This window comes from Balaenoptera acutorostrata, chromosome 6 (genome assembly GCF_949987535.1).
Source record: "Balaenoptera acutorostrata chromosome 6, mBalAcu1.1, whole genome shotgun sequence".
Classification (NCBI taxonomy): Eukaryota; Metazoa; Chordata; class Mammalia; order Artiodactyla; family Balaenopteridae; genus Balaenoptera; species Balaenoptera acutorostrata.
In genome coordinates, this window is record NC_080069.1 from 121,680,525 (window position 1) to 121,707,795 (window position 27,271).

Sequence of the window (27,271 nt, forward strand, 5' to 3'; positions counted from 1 at the left end):
GTCCCTGCCCCTCGCCCACCCGCTGTCCAGCCCGGGCGCTTCTGTCCGGCCAGCAGAGGAGTAGCGTTTTTTACAGGCAGCGCCTTGGCCACCTGGCAGGGCTGCGTCGCCTAGCAACGGCGGGGTCCTTCCTGGCTCGGCGGCGCTCCGGGCCTGAGGGGACGCTGGGGGCCGGCGGCCGCGGTGCGGGAGGCGGCAACGGGACGGCGACGCGTGGTTGGCGCGCCCGGGGTCCGGCTTCTGCATCCGAGGAGAGATGAATACGGCCAAGGCCCGGGTGGGGCCCGCGGCCGACCGGCCTGCGCCACCCGAGGAGAAGGAGGGCGAGGCGGGCGGGAAGGAGCCGGGGGAGGACGCGGCCCCCGGGCCCAGCGCCGCGTTCCGCCTCCTGGTGACTCGGCGGGAACCGGCGGTGAAGCTGCAGTATGCGGTGAGCGGCCTGGAACCGCTGGTGTGGTCCGATGACCATCGCGTGTCGGTGTCCACGGCCCGCAGCATCGCTGTGCTGGAGCTCATCTGCGACGTGCACAACCCGGGCCAGGACCTGGTTATCCACCGCACCTCGGTGCCTGCGCCTCTCAACAGCTGCTTCCTCAAAGTAAGTCATCCCCGGGCCGCAGCCCTGGGGTCTCTTCCTGCTCCCCTCCCGCGGCCGCGTCACGGGTCCCCGGGGAATCCCGGCCCACGCCTAGTCCGGGGATTCCCCTCCTCGTCTCCAGCGCTTAGGGTCACGGTAGTTTAAAAAACAAACAAAAAACCGTTCAGCCGTTTACGCCCGATTTCCCGGGTCACCCATCCACTCCCGACACACGCACACGCACACGCACACATCTCGGGAGGTCCCTCTCGGAGCCAGGCTTCCCCTTTGCCCCAGCGTCTGGCCGGCTGCAGGCGCCGATTTCTTTCCCCGGTGCTGTCTGAGGCTCCACCCCCTGTTGACCCAACCCCAGACCTGCATCTACCGTGGCTCCTATTGTCTGAGGCTTGCTCCCCGAGGCCTTTGGCTGGCTTTGTTTACTGTGTTGTGCCCTCCCCTTGCGCCTCTTTTGCTTTGGAGGAGAAAAACTGGTTCTTTCCATTGTCTTAACTGTTTCAGTGACTTTATTATGAATGGTCCTTGCTTCTCATCGTGCGCAGATGCGTAAATACTGGATGTCGGGGTTAGTACTCCAGTTTTTCTTCAATAACTAGGAGGCTTTGGGATGTAGAACGAAAAATAAAGCCTCTGGAAAATAAGTGCAGTTCTTACACTTAAAGCCCGAGATCTCCGTGTAAATTTAGTGCTTTCGGCTTCATATTAACTAAGTTTGCCTTCAGAACTTTAGGGCTCCTGAAGTTTTATTGTTCTATCATCACCATTTGCAAGTTTTTTTTTTTTTTAAGTAAGAAGTCGTATTGTTCATTTTAGTGGTTTAAAAGTACTAAAACTTTTGCTGTTTCTTTTATAGATCTGTATGCATATATGTGACAATCAAAGTGTATATTCATTCTTTCAACACATTTTTGAATACCACTATGTATCAGCTAGGCACCAATCTAGGTTCTGGAAGTAAAGCATTGTACAAAACAAAGTCCCTGTCCTCATGGAGCTTACCTTCTTTTCGCAAGTCGTGAACAAGTAACAATGTAATAATGGGTAGTGATAAACGTTGTAAGGGTATGTATCTATATAAAGAGAACGTATTTTTGTGAACTTGAAGTTTTTTTTAAAAAACTCTTACCCTGCACAGCCATTTAAAGTAGGAATCACTAACTGGGTAGGGTGCAGGGAACCCACACCACTTTTTAGGATACTTAATCCAAGTTTGAAACTGATAATTTGATGTTGAATTGGATCATTGGTAAACCTGTATGACTAAGCCTTCTAAGATCTTGGACAAGATGTGAACAAATTGATTCAAGTATAACCAATCGGGTGGATAGATGTTCGTAATGCTGCCGAACTGAGAAACACTCAAGGAGGGAGGCAGAACAAAGGGGTTTTAAAAGGTGTATCCTCTGCTGAAAAGAAACTTACTGTTGCTAAGGATGTTCATATGCACATCAGCTAGAGAAAATCTTAAGTGTGTGTCTCAATATGGTAGAGATTTAATACTTTAGCAGAGAGAATTTAAAGAAAGTAAGGAATAGTGACGCGAGATGCTTTTATCAGGGAAAGTTATTTGGTGGTGAATCTGCAGCAGACCTTAAAAAAGGTAGGGTTTGGGTTGTAAGAAGTCCTCCGGAGGAAAGGGTCATCCAGATGGCAGGAATGAGGTGCCCATCTCACGCACATACGTGTAAATCATGAGCATAACTTGCTGCTGTTTGTGTAAATAATGATGGGTCAACAGTTGAGTTCAAGTAACTTTCCTAGAGAGTCAGAGGAGGTAAAGTGAGGCCAATTTGGGAATTTTGAAGGTCAGTCTGAGATGGTTGACTTCAATCTAGGAAGGCCTAAAGTGCTGTTACAGTATCATAGACGTGGACTGACCTGGTGTGGTTCAGGAATATGAATCTGGCTGGCCTAGAGGCAAGTAGATGATTGTTGGGGTCAGTGTAAAACAGCGGTTAAGGGATTGCACTTTGGCACCAGATAGCAAGATAGGCCTGTCTATAAAAGGAGGGTAATAAAACCTACCTTGTTTAGAATATTTGGAAGATTCAGTTAAATATATATTTATATACGTACATACATGTACATACATACACATGTGTAATTACTTAGCACAGTTCCTGGCACATTGTAAATGCTCAATTGAAAAAATAGTCATACAAGTATGAAGGAAGGAGTCTGGGTTAATGCTATGGCTGTGGATATGAAGTTATTTATAGTACTGTATTCTGATAAAAATTTGACTCTGTCGTTGGTTCCACACCTGAAAAATGAGTAACAGGAAATCTTTATATATCCCTCTGGTAATTGATTGCTTTCCTGAAATTAATTAGTGGCATCTTCCCCTTCTGCACTGTTCTTTGGTATGCACATCACAGAAACCACCAATCAATTAGCAGTCTTATTAGCCTAGCACTGCCTGGTGAATGAATGCTGAGTTGTCCTGCAATTCTAAAAGAGGCTTCTGTGGGATAAAACTGGAGTAATGGTAGGAATGTAAAGAAGTCTCTATCTGTACTTTGATTGCACGACCCGTTGACAGTCCCTGTGGATTTAAATCTACTTGGTGCTGTCCAGCTCGCTCTAACATGAAAGACGGACATTCTGCAACCTAGATTTCAGTATGTAGCACTGCTAGAAGGTAGATACTAAACCTCTTTGAAGCTTTTGTCTGATCGTTATTTAGATTATGAATTTTTGCAGGAAAATATGCAGTTAAATAATAGTTGACATATTATCTGCTATTTGCAAGTTAGTGTCCTGGGCACTGAGGTTACGTGATATAAAGGTGAATGATATAAATCTGAAAAGCAATAAAATAGTGACTTAAGAATAAGTTTGCAGGGGCTTCCCTGGTGGCGCAGTGGTTGAGAATCTGCCTGCCAATGCAGGGGACACGGGTTCGAGCCCTGGTCTGGGAAGATCCCACATGCCGCAGAGCAACTAGGCCCGTGAGCCACAACTACTGAGCCTGCGCGTCTGGAGCCTGTGCTCCGCAACAAGAGAGGCCGCGATAGTGAGAGGCCCGCGCACCGCGACGAAGAGTGGCCCCCACTTGCCGCAACTAGAGAAAGTCCTTGCACAGAAACGAAGACCCAACACAGCCATAAATAAATAAATAAATAAATTTTAAAAAAAGAATAAGTTGCGGACTTCCCTGGTGGTGCAGTGGTTAAGAATCCGCCTGCCAATGCAGGGGACACAGGTTCAAGCCCTGGTCCGGGAAGATCCCACATGCTGTGGAGCATCTGAGCCCATGCACCACAACTACTGAGCCTGTGCTCTAGAGCCCGCATGCCACAACTACTGAAGCCTGCATGCCCAGAGCCTGTGCTCCGCAACAAGAGAAGCCACCGCAATGACAAGCCCACACCCCACAACGAAGACCCAACGCAGCCAAAAATAAATTAATTAATTTAAAAAAAAAAAGAATAAGTTGCAATTTCTTTTCCCATTGGACTGCTGATTTAATGAATCATCTAGTTGTACACAGTTCCAAATTCTAATAATATGTGCATAACTAATTTGTATCAGTTGTTAAGAACGTTAGTAATATTAACTCCATCTACTACATTAAGTTAAATAACTATTTCCTGTCTTTGGAATTATATTCCTGCCCTCAAGAAGTTTTCTGTCTAATAGCTTCAAATGAGTTTTCATTTGTTAGGTGCTTACAAACTACGTAGCTATTAGTTGTAATAGTGGCCAACTAGGAACAGGATAGTGATAGTCAAATGATTGGCTGGGGGTCAGCCTCTGGGAGCTGGACTCTTAACTGGTATGCTCCTAGGGCATCTGAGTACTTGTTTTGATTTGTTAACTAGTTTTGTGATATGGAGAGTTGAGGGGAGGTGCAGTAGGCTAATTCAAACTACCTAACATATTAGAAATTACTGTACAAAAAACCCTAAGGATTTTCCCTACTGTCTGACATCCACACTGCTCTCCATTCCGTCAAGGATTCTTCCTGCAGTGAGTAGGACCAAGCTTGAGCTTCCTTTATTTCATTCTGTGCTGCTGTTTGGGGTTATACATTCTGTAAGTTTACTTTCAGTTCCATAGTAGCTTTTACTGTAATAGTAAATTGTCCTAGTCTGAGGATTATTGCTTAGTTTACAGGATTATGGGATTTGGTGAACAATTTTATATCTACCCTTCGTTTGGTGGACAACTTAATACCTACCTACCCTGCATTTTACACACTTTTATTAGGTCTCATTAACATTTACTTAATCCTCAGAGAGTATTAATAATTGTCATCATAGATAACATTTATTGAGTATTTATTAGTATGTGCTTTACATACATTGACTTAATTAACCTTCCAAACTCTATGAGAACATGTATTATTATACTCTTTATAGACGAGGAAATTAAAGCCAGAAGGTTTAAACAGTTTGCTCAGGGTCACAGAGCTAGTGTATGATAGAGCCAGGATTGGAATCCAGGCAGTCTGGCATCACAGGACAGATTTTTACTCAAATTTTATATACCCATCCAAAGCTCTGGGCTTTGATTAGCATTGTTTTATTAACAGGTTAGCCAGTGACACCTGTATTTAATTGGAATTTCCAGTCTGTATTTCTCCAGCATGTCTGTAGGTATAGCCCAGAGACTACCCTAAAATCAAGATACACTGCCCAAGGCACAATTTCCAGAGATGACAGCCCCCCGAAAGGTTCTATTGTTTAAAAAAAAAAAAAAGTTTGGACGTATGGACACCAAGGGGGGAAGGGTGGGGGTGGGATGAACTGGGAAGATTGGGACTGACATATATACACTAATATGTATAAAATAGGTAACTAATGAGAACCTTCTGTATAGCACAAGGAACTCTACTCGATGCTCTCTGGTGACCTAAATGGGAAGGAAATCCAAAAAAGAGAGGATATGTGTGTACGTATAGCTGATTCACTTCGCCGTACAGCAGAAATTAACACAACATTGTAAAGCAACTATACCCCAATTTTTTTAAAATGGTAAAAAAAAAAATAAGTAAATAAAAAATAAAAGTTTGGATAACTCTGGTTACATAAGTCTCTTCAGTAGCTCCCTGGCTGTAACTCTTGAAGGGGGAATAATGTATAATATATAGCATTTTCAAAACTTATTTGGTTATAGACCTCTTTTTCAAGGGGCAATTTAGGGGAGTGATGTTCTGTTTAACACACTTTAGGAAAAGTTAGTCTTCTAATTCATTTGTTGGACTTTACCTTTCATTTTATATGCTTATTTATTATGCAATTTAGCAGTTAACTATTTGTTGCATTATGGTTTTCTGACACATCTCTGGTTGTCCAAGCTTTATCGAGGAATGTAATGGTTCTGAGTTCATCTTCCAAGGTCTTTCTGTATTCTGGAGTGTAATTCCTCTGGGCTTGGGGGTTTAAAGTGAGTTTTGTTATATCCATGTATATTTAGGCTTGAGTTCCTTTTTAATCATGTTTAATCTACCCTTTCCCGTTTAAAGATCAGCCTCTATGTAAAAGAAGATTGACACTAAAAAGGAATCGAAAGATTCTGCTTTCTCTGTTATTCATTTCTCTAAAGACAGTGGTTCAAGTCCTTTTCTTCTTCCTGCTTCTGACATAACGGAAACCATATTTTAATTGACCTGTGTTCTTTTTTGGTTTTAGCCTTTCTGACTATTTTCTTATAGCTCTGGACCACTTTCTTTTGGTCATTTATCTCTCCTCTGTCTTTAATGTCCCTTTAAAATCTTTCTAAAGAGCTCACCATTGTACACCTAGACATTAAATAAATAGCACTGCTCATGTATGTTACAGACTTGGAGGAGGGAGAGATGAATGAAAGCTAGAATGATCTCAGAAGGCTTCATAGAGTTTGACCTGGTAGGAGGGATGGGATTCAGATAGGAGGAACGAGAGCATTCTACACAAGGGAGCCAGGGAAGGCAGAGTGGGATTGTTCAGGGAACGGCAAATTGTCTTAACGGCAGTGGACATTATTCTATAGAAACAGTGGACAGGGACTTCCCTGGTGGCGCAGTGGTTAAGAATCCGCCTGCCAGTGCAGGGGACACGAGTTTGAGCCCTGGTCCGGGAAGATCCCACATGCCACAGAGCAACTAAGCCCGTGCACCAAAACTACTGAGCCTGCGCTCTAGAGCCCGTGAGCCACAACTACTGAGCCCACGTGCCACAACTACAGAAGCCCATGGGCCTGGAGCCTGTACTCCACAACAAGAGAAGCCACCGCAGTGAGAAGCCTGTGCACTGCAATGAAGAATAGCCCCCGCTCACCGCAACTAGAGAAAGCCCGCACAGAGCAACGAAGACCCAATGCAGCCAAAAATAAATAAATAAAAATAAATTAATTAATTAAAAAAAAAAAAGAAAGAAACAGTGGACAGAACTGTTGGAGTTGGCTCTCAGCGTAATTTGTAAATGAAATTTTAGGTAGAAAACTTAAGAGCTGACATTTGTATTACAAAAATATTGTTAAAAATGCAAACATCTAATTGTATCAAAGATGTATATAGATAGATGTTTTTTCATGACTTTCTCCTTTATTGTTTTGTGACTAGTTCAGCAGAATGCTTAGCTGACTCTTTAGAATCAAGTACATCTCTGTCATTGCTACTGCATATGTCAATTCTGAGAACAATGTGGGAACGAGGCTATGAATAATGACAGTACTTATTCTGACCCTTAAAAAACAATTGCCATAAAAAAAAAAAAAAAAAAACAATTGCCATTTCCTGAGTGAATGCTCATTTAGTCTTAGACATGTGCTTGATCTTTTAAATGCATGTCATGCCAAAATTAACAGAACTGATATCAAATTACTGTTTTACATATTTATAATATGTAAACATGTAACTGATTTATATGAATCAGTTAATTCACCCTAAGCAATGTACATATAGTCCTCTTAGAGTGAAATATTTATCTGATAGTTTTTATATCTCTTATTTTCAGGTTGGCTCAAAAACGGAAGTTGCTGAGTGTAAGGAGAAATTTGCCACCTCTGAAGACCCCACAGTCAGTCAGACTTTCATGTTGGACAGGGTGTTCAACCCTGAGGGGAAGGCTTTGCCACCATTGAGAGGATTCAAGTACACTAGCTGGTCCCCCATGGGCTGTGATGCTAATGGCAGGTGCCTCCTGGCAGCACTGACCATGGACAATCGCCTGACCATCCAGGCTAACCTCAACAGACTGCAGTGGGTCCAGCTGGTCGATCTGACGGAGATTTATGGAGAACGTCTTTATGAGACCAGTTACAGGTTCTCTAAAAGTGAGGCCCCAGAAGGGAATCTCAGGGATTTTGCTGAGTTTCAGAGGAGACACAGCATGCAGACACCAGTCCGGATGGAGTGGTCAGGCATCTGTACCACTCAGCAGGTCAAGCATAACAACGAGTGCCGCGACGTGGGCAGCGTGCTCCTGGCCGTCCTCTTTGAAAACGGTAACATTGCTGTGTGGCAGTTTCAGCTACCATTTGTAGGAAAGGAATCTATCTCTTCATGCAACACGATTGAGTCAGGAATCAACTCTCCTAGTGTTTTGTTTTGGTGGGAATATGAGCACAATAATCGGAAAATGAGCGGCCTTATTGTGGGGAGTGCTTTTGGACCTGTAAAAATTCTTCCTGTCAATCTCAAAGCAGTTAAAGGCTATTTCACGTTAAGGCAGCCTGTCGTCTTGTGGAAAGAAATGGACCAGTTGCCAGTACAGAGCATCAAGTGTGTGCCGCTGTATCACCCTTACCAGAAGTGTAGTTGTAGCTTAGTGGTGGCCGCAAGAGGACCCTATGTGTTTTGGTGTCTTCTTCTGATCTCCAAAGCAGGTCTGAATGTTCACAATTCTCACGTCACAGGCCTGCACTCACTGCCGATTGTCTCCATGACTGCAGACAAGCAGAATGGGACGGTATATACTTGTTCCAGTGATGGGAAGGTGAGGCAGCTGATTCCCATTTTCACAGATGTTGCACTGAAGTTTGAACACCAGTTGATTAAACTCTCGGATGTGTTTGGCTCAGTGAGGACACACGGGATAGCCGTGAGCCCCTTTGGTGCGTACCTGGCCGTCATTACCACTGAGGGCATGGTCAATGGCCTCCATCCCGTTAACAAAAACTACCAGGTTCAGTTCGTTACTCTCAAAAGCTTTGAAGAGGCAGCTGCTCAGCTTCTGGAATCTTCAGTTCAAAATCTCTTTAAGCAGGTAGATCTAATAGACCTAGTACGTTGGAAGATTTTAAAAGATAAACATATCCCTCAGTTTTTACAAGAAGCTTTGGAAAAAAAGATTGAAAGCAGTGGGGCCACCTATTATTGGCGTTTCAAACTCTTCCTCCTGAGGATTTTATACCAGTCGATGCAGAAAACCGCTTCAGAAGCCTTATGCAGACCCATCCTTGAGGACTCAAAAATCTTACTGGTTGACTCACCTGGGACGGGCAGTGCTGAGGGTGAGCAGCCGGAAGAAGGCACTTCCTCCGAACAGACGAATAAGCAAGGCCTTCAGGAGAGGAGCAAAGAAGGTGGTCCGGAGGGCCCCACAGATGACTCACTCGCTCAGGCTGGAGACATTGGAGGCCGAGAGCCAATGGAAGAGAAACTCCTTGAAATCCAGGGGAAAATTGAAGCTGTGGAAATGCACTTGACCCGGGAGCACATGAAGCGAGTCTTAGGCGAAGTATACCTGCACACCTGGATCACAGAAAACACTAGCATCCCCACCCGGGGACTCTGTAACTTTTTAATGTCCGATGAAGAGTATGATGACAGAACCGCACGGGTAGGTGTTGATTAACAAAAGCACTGAAACTGAAAAGTCTGCTTTCTTTGTAAGAAAGAAGTGACCTAAACTTAATTCGTAAAGCTCAACTTCTGCTTTGACATTTTGTAGGTAATTGATTGGCATGAGGTGCGGGAGAATAAATAAGAAACAGATGAATGCAGAGGGCATATTCATATCACACAAAGAATATTTCAGTTCTTACTCTCACCGTGGCCTTGATTGATACGCAAGGTTTGGGAGATTTCCAGGCTGTGGATGAGCTCCAGAAGCAGACTGCGTTGTGATTGGGCAGACCCAGCAGGGGAAGTGCGGCACACCCTCCTTTCCCTTCCCGTTTGCAGAAGGTTTGGGGAGGACTGGCCGGGATTGTTTCCATTTGATAGTACTCGCGGGGGTCTTCTGATTTAGTCTAGAAGGGCATAGGAGGTAAACAAATGATTACTTATACATTGTTGTTTTGTTTTGTTTTGTTTTGTTACAAAAACTGGGTATCATCTTTATTTTGATGGTAGAACAATCTTACAGTATTATCCAAAATGTATTTCACAGAATTCAAGTTCCTTGACAGAACAGCAGGGTTCCAAGCTTGGGGAAATACTGCATGCTCTGTACTCCTCTTAAAGGTTCCCAGTGTACATCGTCCTTCTGAGGGTTCTGGGAATTCCTATAGGAAGGAAATCATTTAACTTTGTGTAGCTCAGTGTTATATAGACTTAGTAATCAGGAATCCTGAGCTAACAGCTTCTAAAATCCTGAAGAATTGGGTTTTAAGGAACATACTGTATACTAAAATATTCAGGACCACAGATGTCTGTGGTTCTTTTTACTCTGAAGATTGATATTTATTCTCACTGCCTAGAGTCTTATCTAAAATATTAATTGCAGGTAATAAATTCAGATATCTTCATGCCTCATGTTAAACCATTCGCGAATCACTTGTTGCATTTTCTTGTTGGAAAGGTGTGTGTGTGTGTGTGTGTGTGTGTGTACCCGTACACCCCTAAAATTATTTCTTAAGGATGTTTGCAACAATCTGATGTTGACTGAAAAACAATACACAACCTAAAAGTTCAGAGTTACATTTTATTCAGCAGACAAAACTGAGGACTTAAGCCTGGGACACAGCATCTCAGATAGCTCTGAGGGACTGCTCCCAAGGGGCAAGGGGGTGGAGCCAGGATATATTGGAGTTGTTGCAACAAAGACCAGGGTAGTTGGAGCATTAAAGGTTACTGTTAATTAAGGAAAACCAGATATCTGAAGTTAAGAAATTTAGCGCTTTTCTATGTATGGGAAGCTGCAAAGTCTGGGCTCACTGAAATCATTCCTTTGATGTGCACCTCAGCTACATGGGGCCAGTATCCCCATGTGCTTCTCATCCCGAGTCTCCTTGGTGCACCGTCGGGGGTGGCTGTAGTGGCTGACTGCTAGGGGCCGGGGGCGGGGGGGCGGGGGGGGTGCATCCTGCCTCCATCCTGAGTTCCCTCAGGGCTCACCGACGGGCAGCTGTAATGTGATGGCTCGATGGCTGCAACATCCTTTGTTTACTGATATGGCAGGCAGTGCTTTCATTCACACTCAAGTAGTTAAGATGTACTGTTCATGTAATGGACTTTTCATCTTTGAAAGTCAACTTTTAAGAATTGTTTCATTGTGGTCTAAATTGTGTGGAAGAGTTTTCTGGTATCACTGGTTCATAGGACCTAGCAGGGATGTTATAAGCGTAAAATATTAACAAAAACATTTTAGGGAATTTGTAATGGAAGCTGGTTGGCAGTGATTCAGAATAATTGTCCAGATGCTGCATGAGCATGGAAAGCTACATTTAGCATAGTTACTTGGTTCCAACAGAGCCAATTTAAAGAAGGGAAGATTATACTTCTGCCCATCTACAGCAACTGAGTTTTGATTGAAAACAATACATTTCATGTTTTAAAATCCTACTGCATAAAACAAATGTTTTTTGTTTTGGAGTTTACTAGTTAAAGGCTAAGGAGAACACTTACCTTGTAACTTGGAATTTATAACTTTCTTTATCCCCTGCTTTGAAGCTTGCTTGTGAAATCTGACAGTAAATCATTGGACAGTTTTCTTAATAAATGCATGTATTTTGAAAGACAGGGAATAAATTTTGTTTTCAACATCTAAAAAATAAAGTAAAATCCTACTGTGTGCATAAAAATGAATCTTTTCAAACCTAGTACATTGGTTGTCCCTGCTGTAAGGGACCATAAATTAGAATTTTCAAGGCCATAAAGGCCAAAAGTTAATGGGCTTTAAATTTGTAAATTATATGTAGAGTAGGTAAGACACCCTTTTGATCTATTAAGATACCATTCAGAACTTCAGTGAACTAATTTTAGTGAATCGCAGACTAAGAAGTTCTTACACAAGAGCTTAAGTGTCAATGGATTAAAACTATCTGCTAGTAAGACAAGGTGGTTCTTAAGGATTGGTGTATCCCATGCCTCCCAGTAATATAGCTGGTAAAGGTGTTTTTCCAACAAAATAATGAAGTAGATCAGTGTTTTTCAGACTTTCATTTTTGGAGTGATGCAATTCTAATAAACAAAGCAGAGAAACAAGCAAAGCTGAAGTAGGGCCAAGGCCTAGAGCCTGTCCCGTCCATCTCTCCCACTCCCACGGTGGGTCCCGCCATGCCTCTGCTGTGAGGTCAGTTGGTCTCCAATTGCAGGCTGACTAGATTGGTCATGGGTCTTTGGGCCATCAGAAGGGGAAATTATTATTTTTTAATCTTGATTATCTTTTTACTTTGTAAGCTTTTCTTAAATAGACATTTGTATAGTTCTACAGAGTTAGTGTTTCACATGATATTTTGCCTATAGAGATTATGTTTTTCTTTCTTAAAGTCAAAACATTGTAAGTGTAGCTGAATACTTTGTCTTCTAACAGAACTCTGAAGTCCTTGTTTCAGAAGCAACTAAAGGCAAGTAATAAGATTTGCGTTTTCAGAACAGTTTTTCCTTTAGTGGGTAAAGTTCACTCTGTCGTCACAGGGTGCCTGAATGAATTTATTTTATTGTACTCAGCCAGTTGACACAAGTTGAAGGTCCAGCTTTTTTACTTTTCAGAGAGCGTGATGGGCCTACGTGGAGATGCAGAGCTCCTGTCTTATGTAAGATACCGTGTAGTTTTCCATTTCTCCTTTGTGTCGGGAAGCCCTGCGCTCACCACAAAACACTGCTGACTGCTTTGTCTTACTAGGTGCTGATCGGACACATCTCAAAGAAGATGAACAAGCAAACTTTCCCTGAGCACTGTAGTTTGTGTAAAGAGATTTTGCCGTTCACAGATCGCAAACAGGCGGTCTGTTCCAATGGCCACATTTGGCTCCGGTAAGCGGCTTTTGCTCATTTTCCAGTTTTGTGTCACACAAACCACTGTAAAGTGTTTATCCAAAGTATATGTTGCCCATGCCACTAGGTTGGAGAAAAGCTGCTACTATAAAACCTGGTGTGGGCTTTGTACCATCCGTTTGACTCAAGCAAGACACCCTTTAATGATGGGTTTTTTTCTGCTTCTTGTATATAGGGGTTTATTTATTTTGGTAATATTATTTTGCTTTGAAGTAGCATTAAATTTTTAAAAATCAGTATGACAAAAGCAATACCTGCTGAAGTTTATAGACTATAAAGTGCTTCTGTACTCTGGTTTAACTCTAACAAAAGGTAGAGGTCTTCTCAGTCTCCCTCTAAGAGGGAACCTTGGCGTGTCCTCATCTTATGGCCCCACGGGCTGCATGTGACGCAGTTGATCACTCCCTCTTCCTCCTCCTTAAAGCGTTTTGTTATCACCTGGCCCTCTGGACACAGTGTCTCCTTGATGTCCGTCTTTGGACCTGTCTTTCTTCTGTCAGCACTCTCCCTGGGCTGTCGCCTATAATCTGTACACTGGTGACTTAAACATATTGCTTTAGTCTGAATTGCTCCCCTTCAGTCCAGACTTCATATCTAAGCACCTACTCAGTTGCTCTGTTTGGAAGTTATAAAGGCATTTCAAATTTGAATCCAGCCTTTTCTTGCTACCTCCACCTCTACATCCCTGGTCCAAGACACCATCATCTCTTGCCCAGATTATTATAGTTATCTCCCAGCCCATCTTCCGTGTCTTTCCTTGCCCCCTCCAGGCTGTTCTAAGTAGAGCTGAGGTTGTGATCCTATTACGACCTCATCAGCTCATGTCACCCCCTCTGCTCAAAACTCTCTAGTGGCTGCCCATTTCTGATGAGTAAAAGCTAAAATCCAGTCAGTGGTCAAGACTCCATGGCCTGGCCCCCATCCCTTCTCTGATCTCGTCTACATTTTCTCCGGCTTGCTGACTTCACTCGAGGTCCACTGGCCTCCTTGTTCCTCAGGTACACGCAGCACCCCTCCCACCCTGGACGTCTGCACTGGCTGTCCTCTCTGCCCGGAGTGCTCTTCCAGCAGGTGTCCACAGGGCTTCCTTCCCGGCCACACTGCCTAAAATCGTGACACCTGATGACATCCCTCTCCCCTCTCAGTATATAGTCTTCATCCCTCTTCCTTGCTTTATTTTCCTCCTTAGTAGTTATCACCACTTATATATATATAATTTTTTTTTAATGAAGAACCTTTTCTTTCTTTTTTATAAATTTATTTTATTTATTTTTGGCTGCGTTGGGTCTTCGTTACTATGCATAGGCTTTCTCTAGTTGCCGCGAGCGGGGGCTACTCTTCGTTGCGTGACGCGGGCTTCTTATTGCAGTGGCTTCTCTTGTTGCGGAGCATGGGCTGTAGGCGCGTGGGCTTCAGTAGTTGTGGCACGCGGGCTCTAGAGCACAGGCTCAGTAGTTGTGGTGCACAGGCTTAGTTGCTCCGCAGCATGTGGGATCTTCCCGGACCAGGGCTCGAACCCGTGTCCCCTGCATTGGCAGGCAGATTCTTAACCACTGCACCACCGGGGAAGTCCCACTTAATATATTTTTTTACTTTATGTTTTTCTCCTTTCTATGGAATAGAAAGTTCATGAAGAGAGGCAATTTGGTTGTTTTGTTCATGGCTATTTCTAGAACAATGCCTGGTGTGTGGTAGGCACTCAGTAGGTTTTTAAAGTTTATTTCCAATAGAAACAGGATTGTGCTACATATAACTACCATAACAACTTGCGTGTTCTCTTAGCAAGATGTTGTGGGTGTTTTCCACATCAGTACATAGATCCCGTTCTCAACAGCTGCAGAGTTTTCCACTGTGTGGATGGCTCCATTACTGCCTCTCTTACTGATGGATGTCTGGATTTCCCGGCCGTTGCTGTGTCCCTAGACTTCTTCTGATCTGACTGTTCCGCCTTATGTTTGGGGAGAAGAGGAAACAAGCTTGTAATAGCAGTGGCCTTGTAACAGTAGCCACTTGCGCCTGGCGCTGCCAGCGTGCCAGGCACGACTCTAAGCGGTACACGCATCCTGAGCCACACGAGGGGCACCGCCACTGTTCCCATTTTTACAGATGAGGAAACTGGGGCCTGGGGAAGTTTGAATTTGTCCAGAGGCACACAGGTGGTTAGCGGCAGAGCTGAGAACTTGGCCTTCTGGCTCCAGAGTTTCCATGTGTAACCATTATACATTGTTGTCTCTCAGATGGCTTCTTCCACAAAAATTATTTTCATTTTTGCTGATTGAAGTTAGTGCCAGAATACCTGGGTGTAATTTCTCCCGGTGAGAATGGGTGCTTGCTCCCACTCAGGTATAATCTTTCTTCCTGTACACCCAAGTCTTTACTCAAGGTAAACCTATTTGGAATTCCTTCCCCCAACCTCCCTTCCTCTTTGTATTTTTTACTGCTTAGTTGCTCATCCTAAACACTGTTATCCTGCAGAAAACCTTCCACGCGGAGCCCAAGTGCTCGCTCTGATATCCCATTGCTGCCCACCTTCCCTTATTTGCCTGGTCCTGGTAGATGCTCAGTGAATGGTCATTGGATGGAATTGAACCTCTGAGCTTTTGTTCATGGCCCTTCTTTTTTTGCACCATTAATTTTGTCTTCGATATCTTTCAGGTTTTCCCCCACTGTGCTGTCAGATTCTTAAAGACAGTGCTTATACCTAATCTTAAAAATCACTAACAAGAATAGTTTCCAGTATCATAATTGATTTTTTTTAACATATGAAAAATTCACAGTGCAATCAGGTGTAAGCAGACTACATTCTTTCTCAGTGCTGCAAACGTGGCAAAAAAAAGAAGCTGCAGTGACTGTCTGGATTAGAAGCTTTGTACCTCTTGGTTTAGCCTGACCGACACTTCCCCTTTACTAAGTGTGGGGTGAGGTAGGTCTGGCCTGTGCAGAGGGATACGTTGTCGCCATGCATTTGTGAACTGTTTTTGCCCTTTACTCAGTTAACTTGTGGTTTTAGAATAACTGTATGTGGTGAGTCACCTCCAACACTATGCTGCTTTCCACCCTTAGTAGAGCTGATGGTGCAACCTGTCTGCTTTCAGGTGCTTCTTGACCTACCAGTCCTGCCAGAGTTTGATATACAGGAGGTGTTTGCTCCATGACAGCATTGCCCGCCATCCAGCCCCGGAAGGTGAGTGCTTTCCCAGCTTGCGGGAGGGTGAGCTGGAGCACACTGGCACCGCGCCAGCGCCCCGAAGTCCTGCATCCCGCTTAGTCTCGCGCCACCAGGGGTGGCGAGTGGGCTCCTTGTGCTCTGTACGGTATTATCATGAGCCACAACTAATTAAAAGATGATCACTGGAATATGCACGTTAACATACCTGTTGCATTTTAGTATGTGAGTAAGTAGGGCTGCAGTTTACTGTTCTGTCACTGCAAGCAAATCATTTATTCAAAAAAGCTTGTTTTAGATGGCATGTATAGACTATACAGTATTTGAAGGAAAACTCTGCAACTGATAACGTATACAAAGACAGCATTGCTGAAACAGGGACGTGCACTTGCAGTCATCCTTCTAGTAGCCATGGTGGGATTCTTTTTCGGGTTGGTCAGTATTCTCTTTCCTGATAGCCCCGGTGACAAAGCCCACATTTATGACATAACTAGTTGGAAATAAGATCGTAGACGTGAGTCAGGAATTAGTGATGTAAACAGTCCCATGAATGTCAGTTTATGACCTGAGGTTCATTAACATCACACTAACCAAATGAGCTAACTAGACACCATTATACACCTGTGTACACTTTGGGGGTAATTTGTGGTCTCAAGTAAAACAAAATGTTCTGTGTAAAACTACACCCTTATTGATTTTTGCTCTAACCTGGCTGAAGCTCTCTAATTCTGAGAAGTTGGTGTGTTGGCAGCTTGTGTTCTGTATTAACTCTTTGTTATGGAAAATGCAATCATAAAAAGAGAGAAAAAGAGTATAAGAAACTCTGATGTACCCATCATTCAACTTCAAAAATTGCCAGCTCATGACCTTTTATGTTTCATCTGTAGTTCTCCCCCTCTTCCCTCCTCTTATTGGATTATTTTGAAGCAAATTTTGGGGGACTTTTAAACACTCATTGCAATTGAGAATTGGTATACTATTTAGACAGGAAATCAGGAAAAGATGGAAACAAAAAAAACACACCTGCCAGTTGACTTTGTGTTGAGCCACATACAGCTCTTGGGAAGAGTGTGAATCGCTGAGATCTGGAGAGTACTAACCAGTAGAGCACAGTATTTCACAGACCAGGGAAGTTTTTAAAAGGGGGAAAAAGTGTTGACACAGTGTTGCCATGTTTTTATTTTTCCAAGTAATGTATTTTTTAAAGTTACTGTTACTGTAATTTTATAAGAGTATTTTAACATTATCCATGTATGAAGGATATACTCTCAGAACAAAGTATAGTCCTTTCTTTAAACAGAATAAATTTAGTTTTATGAAACACTCATTCATTACCCTCATTTTCCTATTTCATCACACACTTAGCTTTGGGAACCACAGATTTAGTCCAGCCTCGTCTAGAATGTTGTAGTGAGGGGCTCTGTCCAGGGACACAGAGCTGGGACCAGAATGCCCATCCCTTAATACTGTGGTCCATCCAGGGCTCATCCCATTTGATTGCCTTTTCTGAAGTTTACGCTCAATACTGCTTGTCTTACTCTTGCAGATCCTGACTGGATTAAGAGGTTACTGCAAAGCCCCTGCCCTTTCTGTGATTCTCCTGTCTTCTGAATGTCCACGATGGGAAGATGGAAAGGGCACGTACTCTGCTGTGGAAAGGGCCGTCCAGCCCCAAGAGCTAGGACGTGCAAGAGGAGAGGCGCCCTTCATGACTGTACATAGGGCGTGGGGACGCACTGCTGAAGTGCGTTCTCTGTCTCCAGGGACTAAAGGATGTCTTTAAAGTGACTGAGTGCAGGGATTTTAAGTCCTTTTGAGATGAACGTTCTCCCCCAACTCCTTGCCAATGAGGAACACTTATTTTTCAAGTGTCTTGACTGAAGCAGTTTGAACAAAACGCATGCCCTGTCATTTCTCAGAACAGAATGGTCCCTTCTAGGGAGTATGGATAAGGGCCTTGCTGGGCCAAGTTAGGCTTTTTAATCCTGGCCTTGGTCTGGAACTGCCTTGTGGTTCCAGGGAGCCTTAGTTACCTGGTACGTGGTATGCAGTGTCCCAACAGGTATTAAAGTGGCTGAAGCAACCTGTGGGCCTGATATTTTGTTCTCAACAAATAGCTGCAGATCTGCATCCTGCCCGTTGTTCTTCATGCATATTGAAAACATTTTCTTAAAACTATATATTTGAAAGAGGTTGAAGCCAAGACTAAAGTTGGTTTTAATGTGTCAAAAGATCAGGTGACTCTTGTAAGTTAATAATTATGACTTATTTTTAATGATCTCTCCCATGTCATCAGTTTCTTGCTCTGACTCCTTCACAGGTATAAGGATGTCAAGTATTCCTGTTCACATGCGTTACAACCCTCTTCAGACTTACCTGTGACAACTTGGTGAGATATTTGTACATAGAGGAAAAGTAATATTTTCTCCTTTTAGTATTAAATTAAAACATTTAATATTTTTAATGTTGATATTTCCAGACGTATCATTTATATCCCGAGTCTGTCTAGAGACTTCCAGAAAGAGACAGGCAGCTCAGAAGTGTGGACCCTTGAGCTCTGGTGCTATCGTGTGTGTAGCTCAGTCGACCAGAGGCTGGGAATTCCATCTCTCTGCAAAGGTCCTCGATATTTATAATACAGGTATTTTCCTGTGGACTGTTAAGAAGAGATGTTAGACATTAATTGGTCTTAAAACCTAAAATTAAAAATAGACATTCTAGAACTACAGTGTTCTTGGATTTTTAAAATAAGTATCCTAGGGATTGGTGCTAATTAACAGGACTGTAATGCACTCACCTTGAAATGGTGCATATTTCTGGAAAGTTGGATGGGAAATACAGAATGTGAAATTTAAGTGATGTTAAATGCTATATATTTTGCCTTTATTCTAACACTTATTCTTGCTTTTATTTTTGTATCCTTAGTGAGAGACATTTTGTCCTCACTGAGAAACACTCGCTGTTTGGAGAGCGTGTAACAGAAACCCCGCTCCCGCCTGTAGCCTCCCTCCCCCTAGTGTCTTCCCTGCTCTGTCCGTAGGTATTGGAGACAAGAGCCCTTAAGAGGCACTTCCAGACAGTCTGCTTTGAAATGTCTTTTGTTTCCCATTCAAGTTTTCGTTTCTGTCTCCCGTGTTGAATTCTGTATTTCTGCTGCTGTTCAATTCTGCTGGCATTGTCTGCTTATCTTTCTCATTTTGGTGGTAATTTCAAGAGGAGCGTTTATCTGGACTTTAGGGTCCAGCATGTTCAAATGATTGTCAGGGAAGAGAACCAGGCAGCATTAAAATCAGGAAGAACACAACTCAGAAAGTTGTATAGTTGCGGTCGTGTGTGCCTAGAGCTGTTTCACTTTACAGTAAATATGACAGTAAAAATTGAGATCCTGTCAAGGAATTATTGCAGTTTTTATAATCATAGCATGCTTAGTTTCACTTAATTTTTTTTTTTTCCTAATCAGAGTTAGTAGTTGATTTGTTCTTATTGGGGAATTTTGTGCTGCTGCCATTTAAAACTTAACGTTAAGTTTTTATTTAAAGCAGTTATGTGTTTGGGGGGAAAATTTGACTCTTAGGAATAAACTAAAAAGGGTCACCTGAGTTATTTTGTATGTCTGGGTAGCAGTAAACATGGCAACTCTTTTACTAGAACGTGACTTCTCTCGGGGGGGGCTCTGCCCAATGGCATTCTTAAGGCTGAAATCCAGCCAGCACCTGCCTCAAATTTCTGCACACCAAGTTGGGAGCCCCCCGCCCCCTTCTCCCCACCCCTCCCCTCTTCTGTGGAGGTTACTCCATTGACCTGTGAGAACGAGAGGAGATTTGCAGTTAACGGCAGCATCACAAACACAGTGCACTTCTGAATGTCCTAAGGGTCAGCATACTTGGTGACAGAGTGCTGAGCAGTGAAGCCCTGGAAGAGCGGGAGGGACACCGGGAAATTGTCTCTCCTGGTTTACACTTACCATGCCCTCTATACCTTCTTGAAACTTACCTGATCTGTGTAGTGGATTTCAAGTTAATTTCAGCTGTCACTGCTCCTCGGCGTGGATGAGACGGCCGTGACGCCACTGCTTTGCATGAAGGTGCAGGAGCAAAGGTCCTGTGCAATTAGACCTTCTAAGCCACGACAGCGTTGCATTTGGGGAGTCTGATATCCACACCTGTGTCACACTTTCTCTGCTGAGGGTTAATCTGTTCCTATTATTCTAGATAAGAAATTGATAGTTTGTTAGGCTTGATATTCATTCTGAAATCCTCATATGTCCACTACCCAGACTTCAAGCCATCTCTGCCTACTATTGTATCTGCCAAAACTACCAATTATTTTTCAGTGTGAGGAGTTATTAGAACCACTGGCGAAGCTCATGGTCGAGGGTGACATTTTTCTGCTTCTCCCTTTAGGAAGTTTTTGAGAATGTTAATGTTGGGGCGTGTGGGCTAGACCTATTAGCAGCCTTCACCAGTTAATTAGGTTAAAAGAATGTCCGAGGGTAATAATTGAATATTAAAATATATTCTGTTGTAACTGTAATGGTGTCAGATAATATGCAGAAGAAATCAAGGCTCATTGGTCTTGTCTGGAGGAACGCAGAGCTGCTTTTTCAGAGCACCCGCTCTCCTGGCAGCACTGAACTGTGTCGGGGTTTGGTGAATTGCCGCGGCCCCTGGAATGAAAGCAGGAATTACTGTCACTGTCCGATTTCCACGGGTCCGTCCATCCTCTCTGCTCCTGACCTCCCTCTCCCTCGCTTTTCCTTCCAGGAGAGGTCCTCTCCGTTTCCTTCCCTTTAGTTCTCTCAGCTTTAGGACACCTTCTGAGCTACCAGGTTTGAAAGAAAAATAGGTTTGTGATAAAATTTCTAAAAACTAAATCACATAGCAGGTCTCCCTTCCTAGAAGAAACTATTAAACAGTAGTTTTTCTTTCTGAGGGTAATAGTGTTAGTTGTTAACAACTTGATAAACTGTATCTGGTTTTCTTCAAAACTCTGAATTACAATTTCCCTGTTGGAAAGTTCCCACACCTCCAGGCTGGACTTGGGGCAGAGTGGGCTGGACTTCAGCTCGCTGCCACCACCCGCTCTGCTCCCCCAGCCAGCTATTCCTGACAAGCCAAAAATTTCTGGCTATATTCAAAGTCAGCAGGCCTAAAGTTTTTAAGGGAAAGATAGGTTCTGCCCTTTTTTCTTTTTAGAGTTGGGACAGCACAAACAGCAAATAGCCGGACAAATAAAAGCATCTCTTTACGGCTAGCCCTGCACGGACTGTTGGGGTCTGCAGGCTTCCATGACTGAGTGTGAACAAACACATCCCTGTGCTCTCACGCTGCCCCCTGTGTGCGCGGGGCTCGGGCATCTAGCCTCTCCCCTCACCATCGTCGGATTGTAAAAATGCCTCTATAGCAGATCTAACTGAAGTGAAGTGGTTGCACTTTAGCTATTAGTGGACGTATCAGCTGGCAGTTTCCAGCAGAGTTTTAGACCATGTCTCAAGTCTCATAGGTATTAAGCTTTGAACTGCTCTTTCTGGATGCTAAAAGAAGTTTTTGGAGCTAGGATCTTCATGTGATAACCTGGTATCTGCAGTTCAAGCTGACGTTAGAGCGCGTGAGGTTTGACTGTCCTTATACTGAATTAAGTCAGCTTTGCAGACTTGCTTCTAATGATCACTCTCATCACAGCATCGCTATCCTGGTGTACAGCAGGGTTTTCAGAAGATGCAGACTTGTTTCCCTGGCACAGATACACATCAGTATCAGGACTGGCTGGCCGGCCTGAGTCTGGTAAATAGGGTGCAGCCTCCTATCTGCATGTATGGTTTGTTTTAAGATGGCTGTTTCTGAAAACTTGCTGTAGAAATCAGTAAATTTAACAGGGGAGAGACTGTTTATATAAAGAAGTCCTGTAAAGAAGTTAATCTTTTTGTTAAATACATATGTATGCCCCCAACCTCTTAATCAGATTAGGTGATTCAGCTTTTATCTTGCATTTTAACTTATAACTATACTCCGGGGGGGGAGACTTAATATACGATATGAGGTCCTAGACGGTGAGTTTATTTACCACAGTATTATATGGTTAACCAACATGGTGTTCATTCATTCATTCATTCATTCATTCATCCCAGGCTTGGGAGGAGCTGCAAAGGGGGAATGATGATACTTTCATACTGATGTGATAAAGCAAAGGTGCAGGCTGTCTAGTTGAAATATTGTAAATGGGTTGGTGGAATTGAATTTCAGAACTCTAAATCTTATAGTTATTTCTAAGGTAAAAACTTGCTTACCTCACTATTATGAAGTCCTGTTAGTTTCATAGAAAGGTCCTGTGAAATGGTCTCATTGGATGGTGTAAGAGGTGGTGGCTTTGAAGCATTTCATGTGTTATCAGTTTGACGCTTGGCTAACAGACTGGTGAGGTCTAGGGTGTTTTGTTTTGTTTTTGGTACTAATGCAATATTAAATGCAAAAGTGAATTATGTCTTTTTCAAGACTGACTCAGATTTGTACTTCAGTGTATGAAAAGAAAGTGAACATCAAACTTGTGTATACAGAAATAAGACTGTATAGAAAAATAAGTCTGTGTTGTGTAGAGTAGTATATATTTTGTTTATCCAATGCCTGTGCTATCTTTGTGCTTGGCTTCAAATTATGTGTTTGTTTACATATGACATTTTTTGAAATAAAAAGAACAGGCATCTAAAAACTTAAGGTTATAGAAAGGAGATGGTTTTTTAATGCTTACCATCTGATTAGGTGGTGTGTTTTAAACTTTTAGTGTGTAAATAAAAAAATTTTAAGAATAATAGCACATTTTGCTTGGAATACCCCCATCCAGAAGAATTGGCTGCTTCTCTGCATTATACGTATGTACATAGTGTTCATTATTAGATTGTAAGCTCCTCAAGGGCAGGAACTGTCTGTCTCATCTTGGTAGTTCCTGCAGCACCGAGTGTCAAGTGCCTTGCACAGAGTAGGTGCTGGTGATACAGAGAATGAGTGAGTAACTTCCTGCCACCTGTAAGACGAAGCATGGTTCACTTTTTCAGTGTGTTCAAAACTGCGAAGAACTAATGACCGGAAGAGGGCAGAATTCTTTCTTGGGTTTGAACTGGGTCTCCTGGGCTGAAGCAGACCATGCCGTATCCTTTGCACTAGTTATCTTCTTTCCCTGAAGATATACTGGTGTCCTGAGCTTTTATCTGATAGTAGGGCAGAGGTTTCTGGGAAAAGTTTGAAGTGGGAAAGATTATAGAGAAAATGAAGTGGAAATTATGGAGGGTGTTTGTCAAATGCAGTCCTGTGGGGCAATCTTATTTTAGTTATTACTAAAGAAAAGGGTAGCAGATTCTCTTTCTTTACCAGTTAGCTGGTTGGCCAATTTTCCAGTTAATGAAAGATCATTGGTTTTTTAGCTTTTTCCCATTTTGGATCCCCCGCAATTGCTCTTAGGATTCTGGTACTTAGAGTCTATTAAAGTTGCTGTGAATATCCAGTGCTGTACATAATGGCAGTTTTGTAAATGTGAAATAACCTCAATTATGTTGTGTTTTGTATGCAGAGCCACTAGTATTGTTATCTTGGCCACTTTTTTATTCAAAATAAATAATCAAATTACTTGTATATCGTGTGCATATTTTCACCTGGTTTGTAGCAAAGCTTAGAAACCTCTTTTGTCCTGACCAGCACCAGCAAAGGTAAGTAATGCGCAGGCACAAGCAGAGGAGAAGGGAAAGAATTGTGCAAGAAATGGCCATTAGCAAGGACCTCGAAAGCAATTCAGTATGCCTTCGGTGGTTTATTCCAGAACAAGTCTGAGGAACGTAAGGGGAAATAAAACAGCTTCAGTAGGCTATTAGACCACATATAGTTAACAATGTCAGTTAAATAGTATCTGGTGAGTACTTAAATGAAGTGCTCGTTGCCGGATTTCAGCAACAATAAACCTGTGATTCAGACAAATCCTCCTGCTGAGAGCAACCAGAAAAGCTAGACAAACACCAAACAGGATAAAGAAAATGAATAACACGCCTCAACATACAGTAATAAAACTGCTGAAGAATCAAAGAGAAAAAACTAAGCAAAGAAAAAAGACAAGTTACTTTTTTAAAAAAAGCAGTAATAACACTTAAAGACGACTTCTCAATGGAAATGGTGACAATGAGAAGGCAGTGAAAAGGTGCCTTCTCGGGGCTGAGAGAATAATTTCCAACCTCAGATTTTGAGCTTGGCAAAAAAAGTCCTTTAAGAATGAAAGACATTTTCAGACGAATAAGAATGGAAAATAATGCTTCACAACAGACCCACACCAAGGGAAATTCTAAAGGGTGGTGTCAGGTGGAACTCAAGGGCACTAAGAAGGGGAGGCAGGAGGGCAAAGCTGTGACTGTGTGAAACAGAACATCCTTAGGTTCTTAAATAAAACACATGCCTGCAAGTCAGGAGTGCTCAGTTCTGTAAGTCCTGGTCCTGTCTAGGAGCAAGTAAAACTAATCCATATTAGACACTGATAAGTAAAGTTTTCTCTATGGTAAACACTTGAAGAGCAAAGGGTCTTTTAATTAAGCTGAGGGGGAAAACTAGAACATTTTAAAAATAACTCAAAAGGCAAGAAAAAAAATAAACATAGACTAGGCTGGGAAAATGAAAAGCAAAAGGATAATGGACGTTTACACTGAAATAGAGCAGTAATTATATTAAATGTAAATAAACTATTAAAGCAAAGATTGTCAGACTGATTTTTTGAATTTTATTGGGTTATAGTTGATTTACAATGTTGTGTTAGTTTCAGGTGTACAGCAAAGTGATTCAGTTATACATGTACTATATTCATTCTTTTTCAGATTCTTTTCTCATAGGTTATCAGAATATTGAATAGAGTTCCCTGTGCTATACAGTAGGTCCTTGTTGGTTATCCATCTTATATATAGTGGTGTGTGTATGTTAATCCCAAGCTCCTGATTTATCCTTTCCCTGCCCCACGTTTCCCCTTTGGTAACCAGAAGTTTGTTTTCAATATCTGTCAGACTGATTTTTTTTAATGTTAAAAGTGATAAATATAAAATATAAGGATACAGAAAGTTTTAAAGAATGGAAAAGTATACCATGCAAGCACTAATCAAAAAGTAGTTGACATTCCATTGCATTGGAAGAATCAATATTGTCAAAATGACTACAATACCCAAGCCAATCTACAGATTCAGTGCAATCCCTATCAAATTACCAATGGCATTTTTCACAGAACTGGAACAAAAAAAAATTTTTCAACTTGCATGGAAACGCAAAAGACTCCGAATAGCCAAAGCAATCTTGAGAAAGAAAAACAGAGCTGGAGGAACAAGGCTCCCTGACTTCAGACTATACTACACAGCCACAGTTATCAAAAAAGTATGGTAGTGACACAAAAACAGAAATATAGATCAGTGGAACAGGATAGAAAACCCAGAAATAAACCCACACACCTATGGTCAATAATCTATGACAAAGGAGGCAAGAATATATAATGGAGAAAAGACAGTCTTTTCAATAAGTGGTGCTGGGAAAACTGGACAGCTACATGTAAAAGAATGAAATTAGAACATTCTCTGAAACCACACACAAAAATAAGCTCAAAATGGATTAAAGACCTAAATGTAAGACCAGATACTATAAAACTCCTAGAGGAAAAACATAGGCAGAACACAGCAATATCCTTTTGGATCTGTCTCCTAGAGTAATGGAAATAAAAACAAAAATAAATGGGGCCTAATTAAACTTAAAACCTTTTGCACAGCAAAGAAACCATAAACGAAACAAAAAAAACAACCTACAGAATGGGAGAAAATATTTGCAATGATGCAACCGACAAGGGATTAATCTCCAAAATATACAAAAGGTTCATACAGCTCAATATCAAAAAAAAAACAAAAAATAGGCAGAAGATCTAAATAGACATTTCTCCAAAGAAGACATACAGATGCCCAAAGGCCATGTGAAAAGATGCTCAACATCACTATTAGAAAATGCAAATCAAAACTACAATGATTTGTATCTATCACCTCACACCGGTCAGAATGGCCATCATCAAAAAGTCTACAAATAATAAATGCTGAAGAGTGTGTGGAGAAAAGGGAACCCTCCTACACTATTGGTGGGAATGTAAATTGGTGCAGGCTCTGTGGAGAACAATATGGAGATTCTTTTAAAGACTAAACACAGAGCTACCATATGATCCAGCAATCCCACTCCTGGGCATATAACTGGAGAAACCCATAATTTGAAAAGATATATGCACCCCAATGTTCATTGCAGCACTATTTACAATAACCAAGACATGGAAGCAACCTAAATGTCCATCAACAAATGAATGGGTAAAGAAGATGTGGTATATCTATACAATGGAATACCACTCAGCCATAAAAAAGAATGAAATAATGCCATTTGCAGCAACATGAATGGACCTAGATATTATCATACTAAGTGAAGTAAGTTAGAGAAAGACAAATATCATATCGCTTATATGTGCAATCTAAAAAAAAAGTACAAATGAACTTATATACAAAACAGAAATAGACCCATAGACATAGAAAACAAATTTATGGTTACTAAAGGGGAAACAGGGGGAGGGATAAATTCGGAGTTTAGAATTAACATATACACACTACTATATATAAAATAGATAACCAACAAGGACCTACCATACAGCACAGGGAAATATACTCAATATTTTGTAATAACCTATAAGGGAAAAGAATCTGAAAAAAACATATATATGTATGTATAACTGAATCACTTTGCTGTACACCTGAAACTAATACAACATTGTAAATCAACTACAATTAAAAAAAAAAAGTAGTTGCTATTCCATTTATGTCCCTAGCCTTCATGCTGTCATTGCCATATATTTTCCTTTTACATACATTATAAGCCCAACATATTTTGTTTTAAACAGTCACTTGTCTTAGCTCAGGCAGCCATAACAAAATACCACAGATTGAGTGGCTTAAACAACAAATTTATTTCTCATAGTTCTAGAGGCTGGGAAGTCCAAGATCAAGGTGCCAGCAAGGCCTCATTTTGAGACCTCTTCTCGTGGCTTGTAGGTGGCCACCATCTCACACACAGTTCACATGACCTCTTCCTTATGGGTGAGCAGGGAGAGAGAGCAAGATCCCTGGGGTCTCTTCTGATAAGGGCACTAATCTCTTGAGGGCCCCACCTTCATGGCCGCATCTAATCTTATTCGCCTTCCGAACGCCCCATCTTCAAATACCATCACACTGGGGGTTAGGGCTTCAACACAGGAATTTTGAGGGATGCAAGCCTTCAGTTCATAGCACTGGTGTTCCTATTCCTTCCTGTAGATCCACGTTCCCATTTGGTTT

General features: G+C 42.1%; 1 protein-coding gene across 1 annotated transcript; it reads left to right on the forward strand.

The window, feature by feature from the left end:
- The first annotated feature begins 73 nt into the window (after nucleotides 1-73).
- Nucleotides 74-23,531, forward strand: GTF3C4 (general transcription factor IIIC subunit 4). Its single transcript, XM_007194450.2, has 5 exons — nucleotides 74-598; nucleotides 7,537-9,363; nucleotides 12,592-12,722; nucleotides 15,839-15,927; nucleotides 17,456-23,531. Exons 1-5 carry the CDS (start codon nucleotides 257-259, stop codon nucleotides 17,518-17,520), a joined length of 2,454 nt encoding a protein of 817 aa, XP_007194512.2. The 5' UTR covers nucleotides 74-256; the 3' UTR covers nucleotides 17,521-23,531.
- Nucleotides 23,532-27,271: the final 3,740 nt, after the last annotated feature.

What these genes read in the sequence shown, in the direction of transcription:
- GTF3C4 (XM_007194450.2), top strand. Translation starts at nt 257, where the DNA reads ATGAATACGGCCAAGGCCCGGGTGGGGCCCGCGGCCGACCGGCCTGCG. An exon ending in TCAACAGCTGCTTCCTCAAA is followed by an intron (nt 599 to 7,536) that starts GTAAGTCATCCC and finishes TCTTATTTTCAG; the next exon opens with GTTGGCTCAAAAACGGAAGT. An exon ending in AATGGCCACATTTGGCTCCG is followed by an intron (nt 12,723 to 15,838) that starts GTAAGCGGCTTT and finishes GTCTGCTTTCAG; the next exon opens with GTGCTTCTTGACCTACCAGT.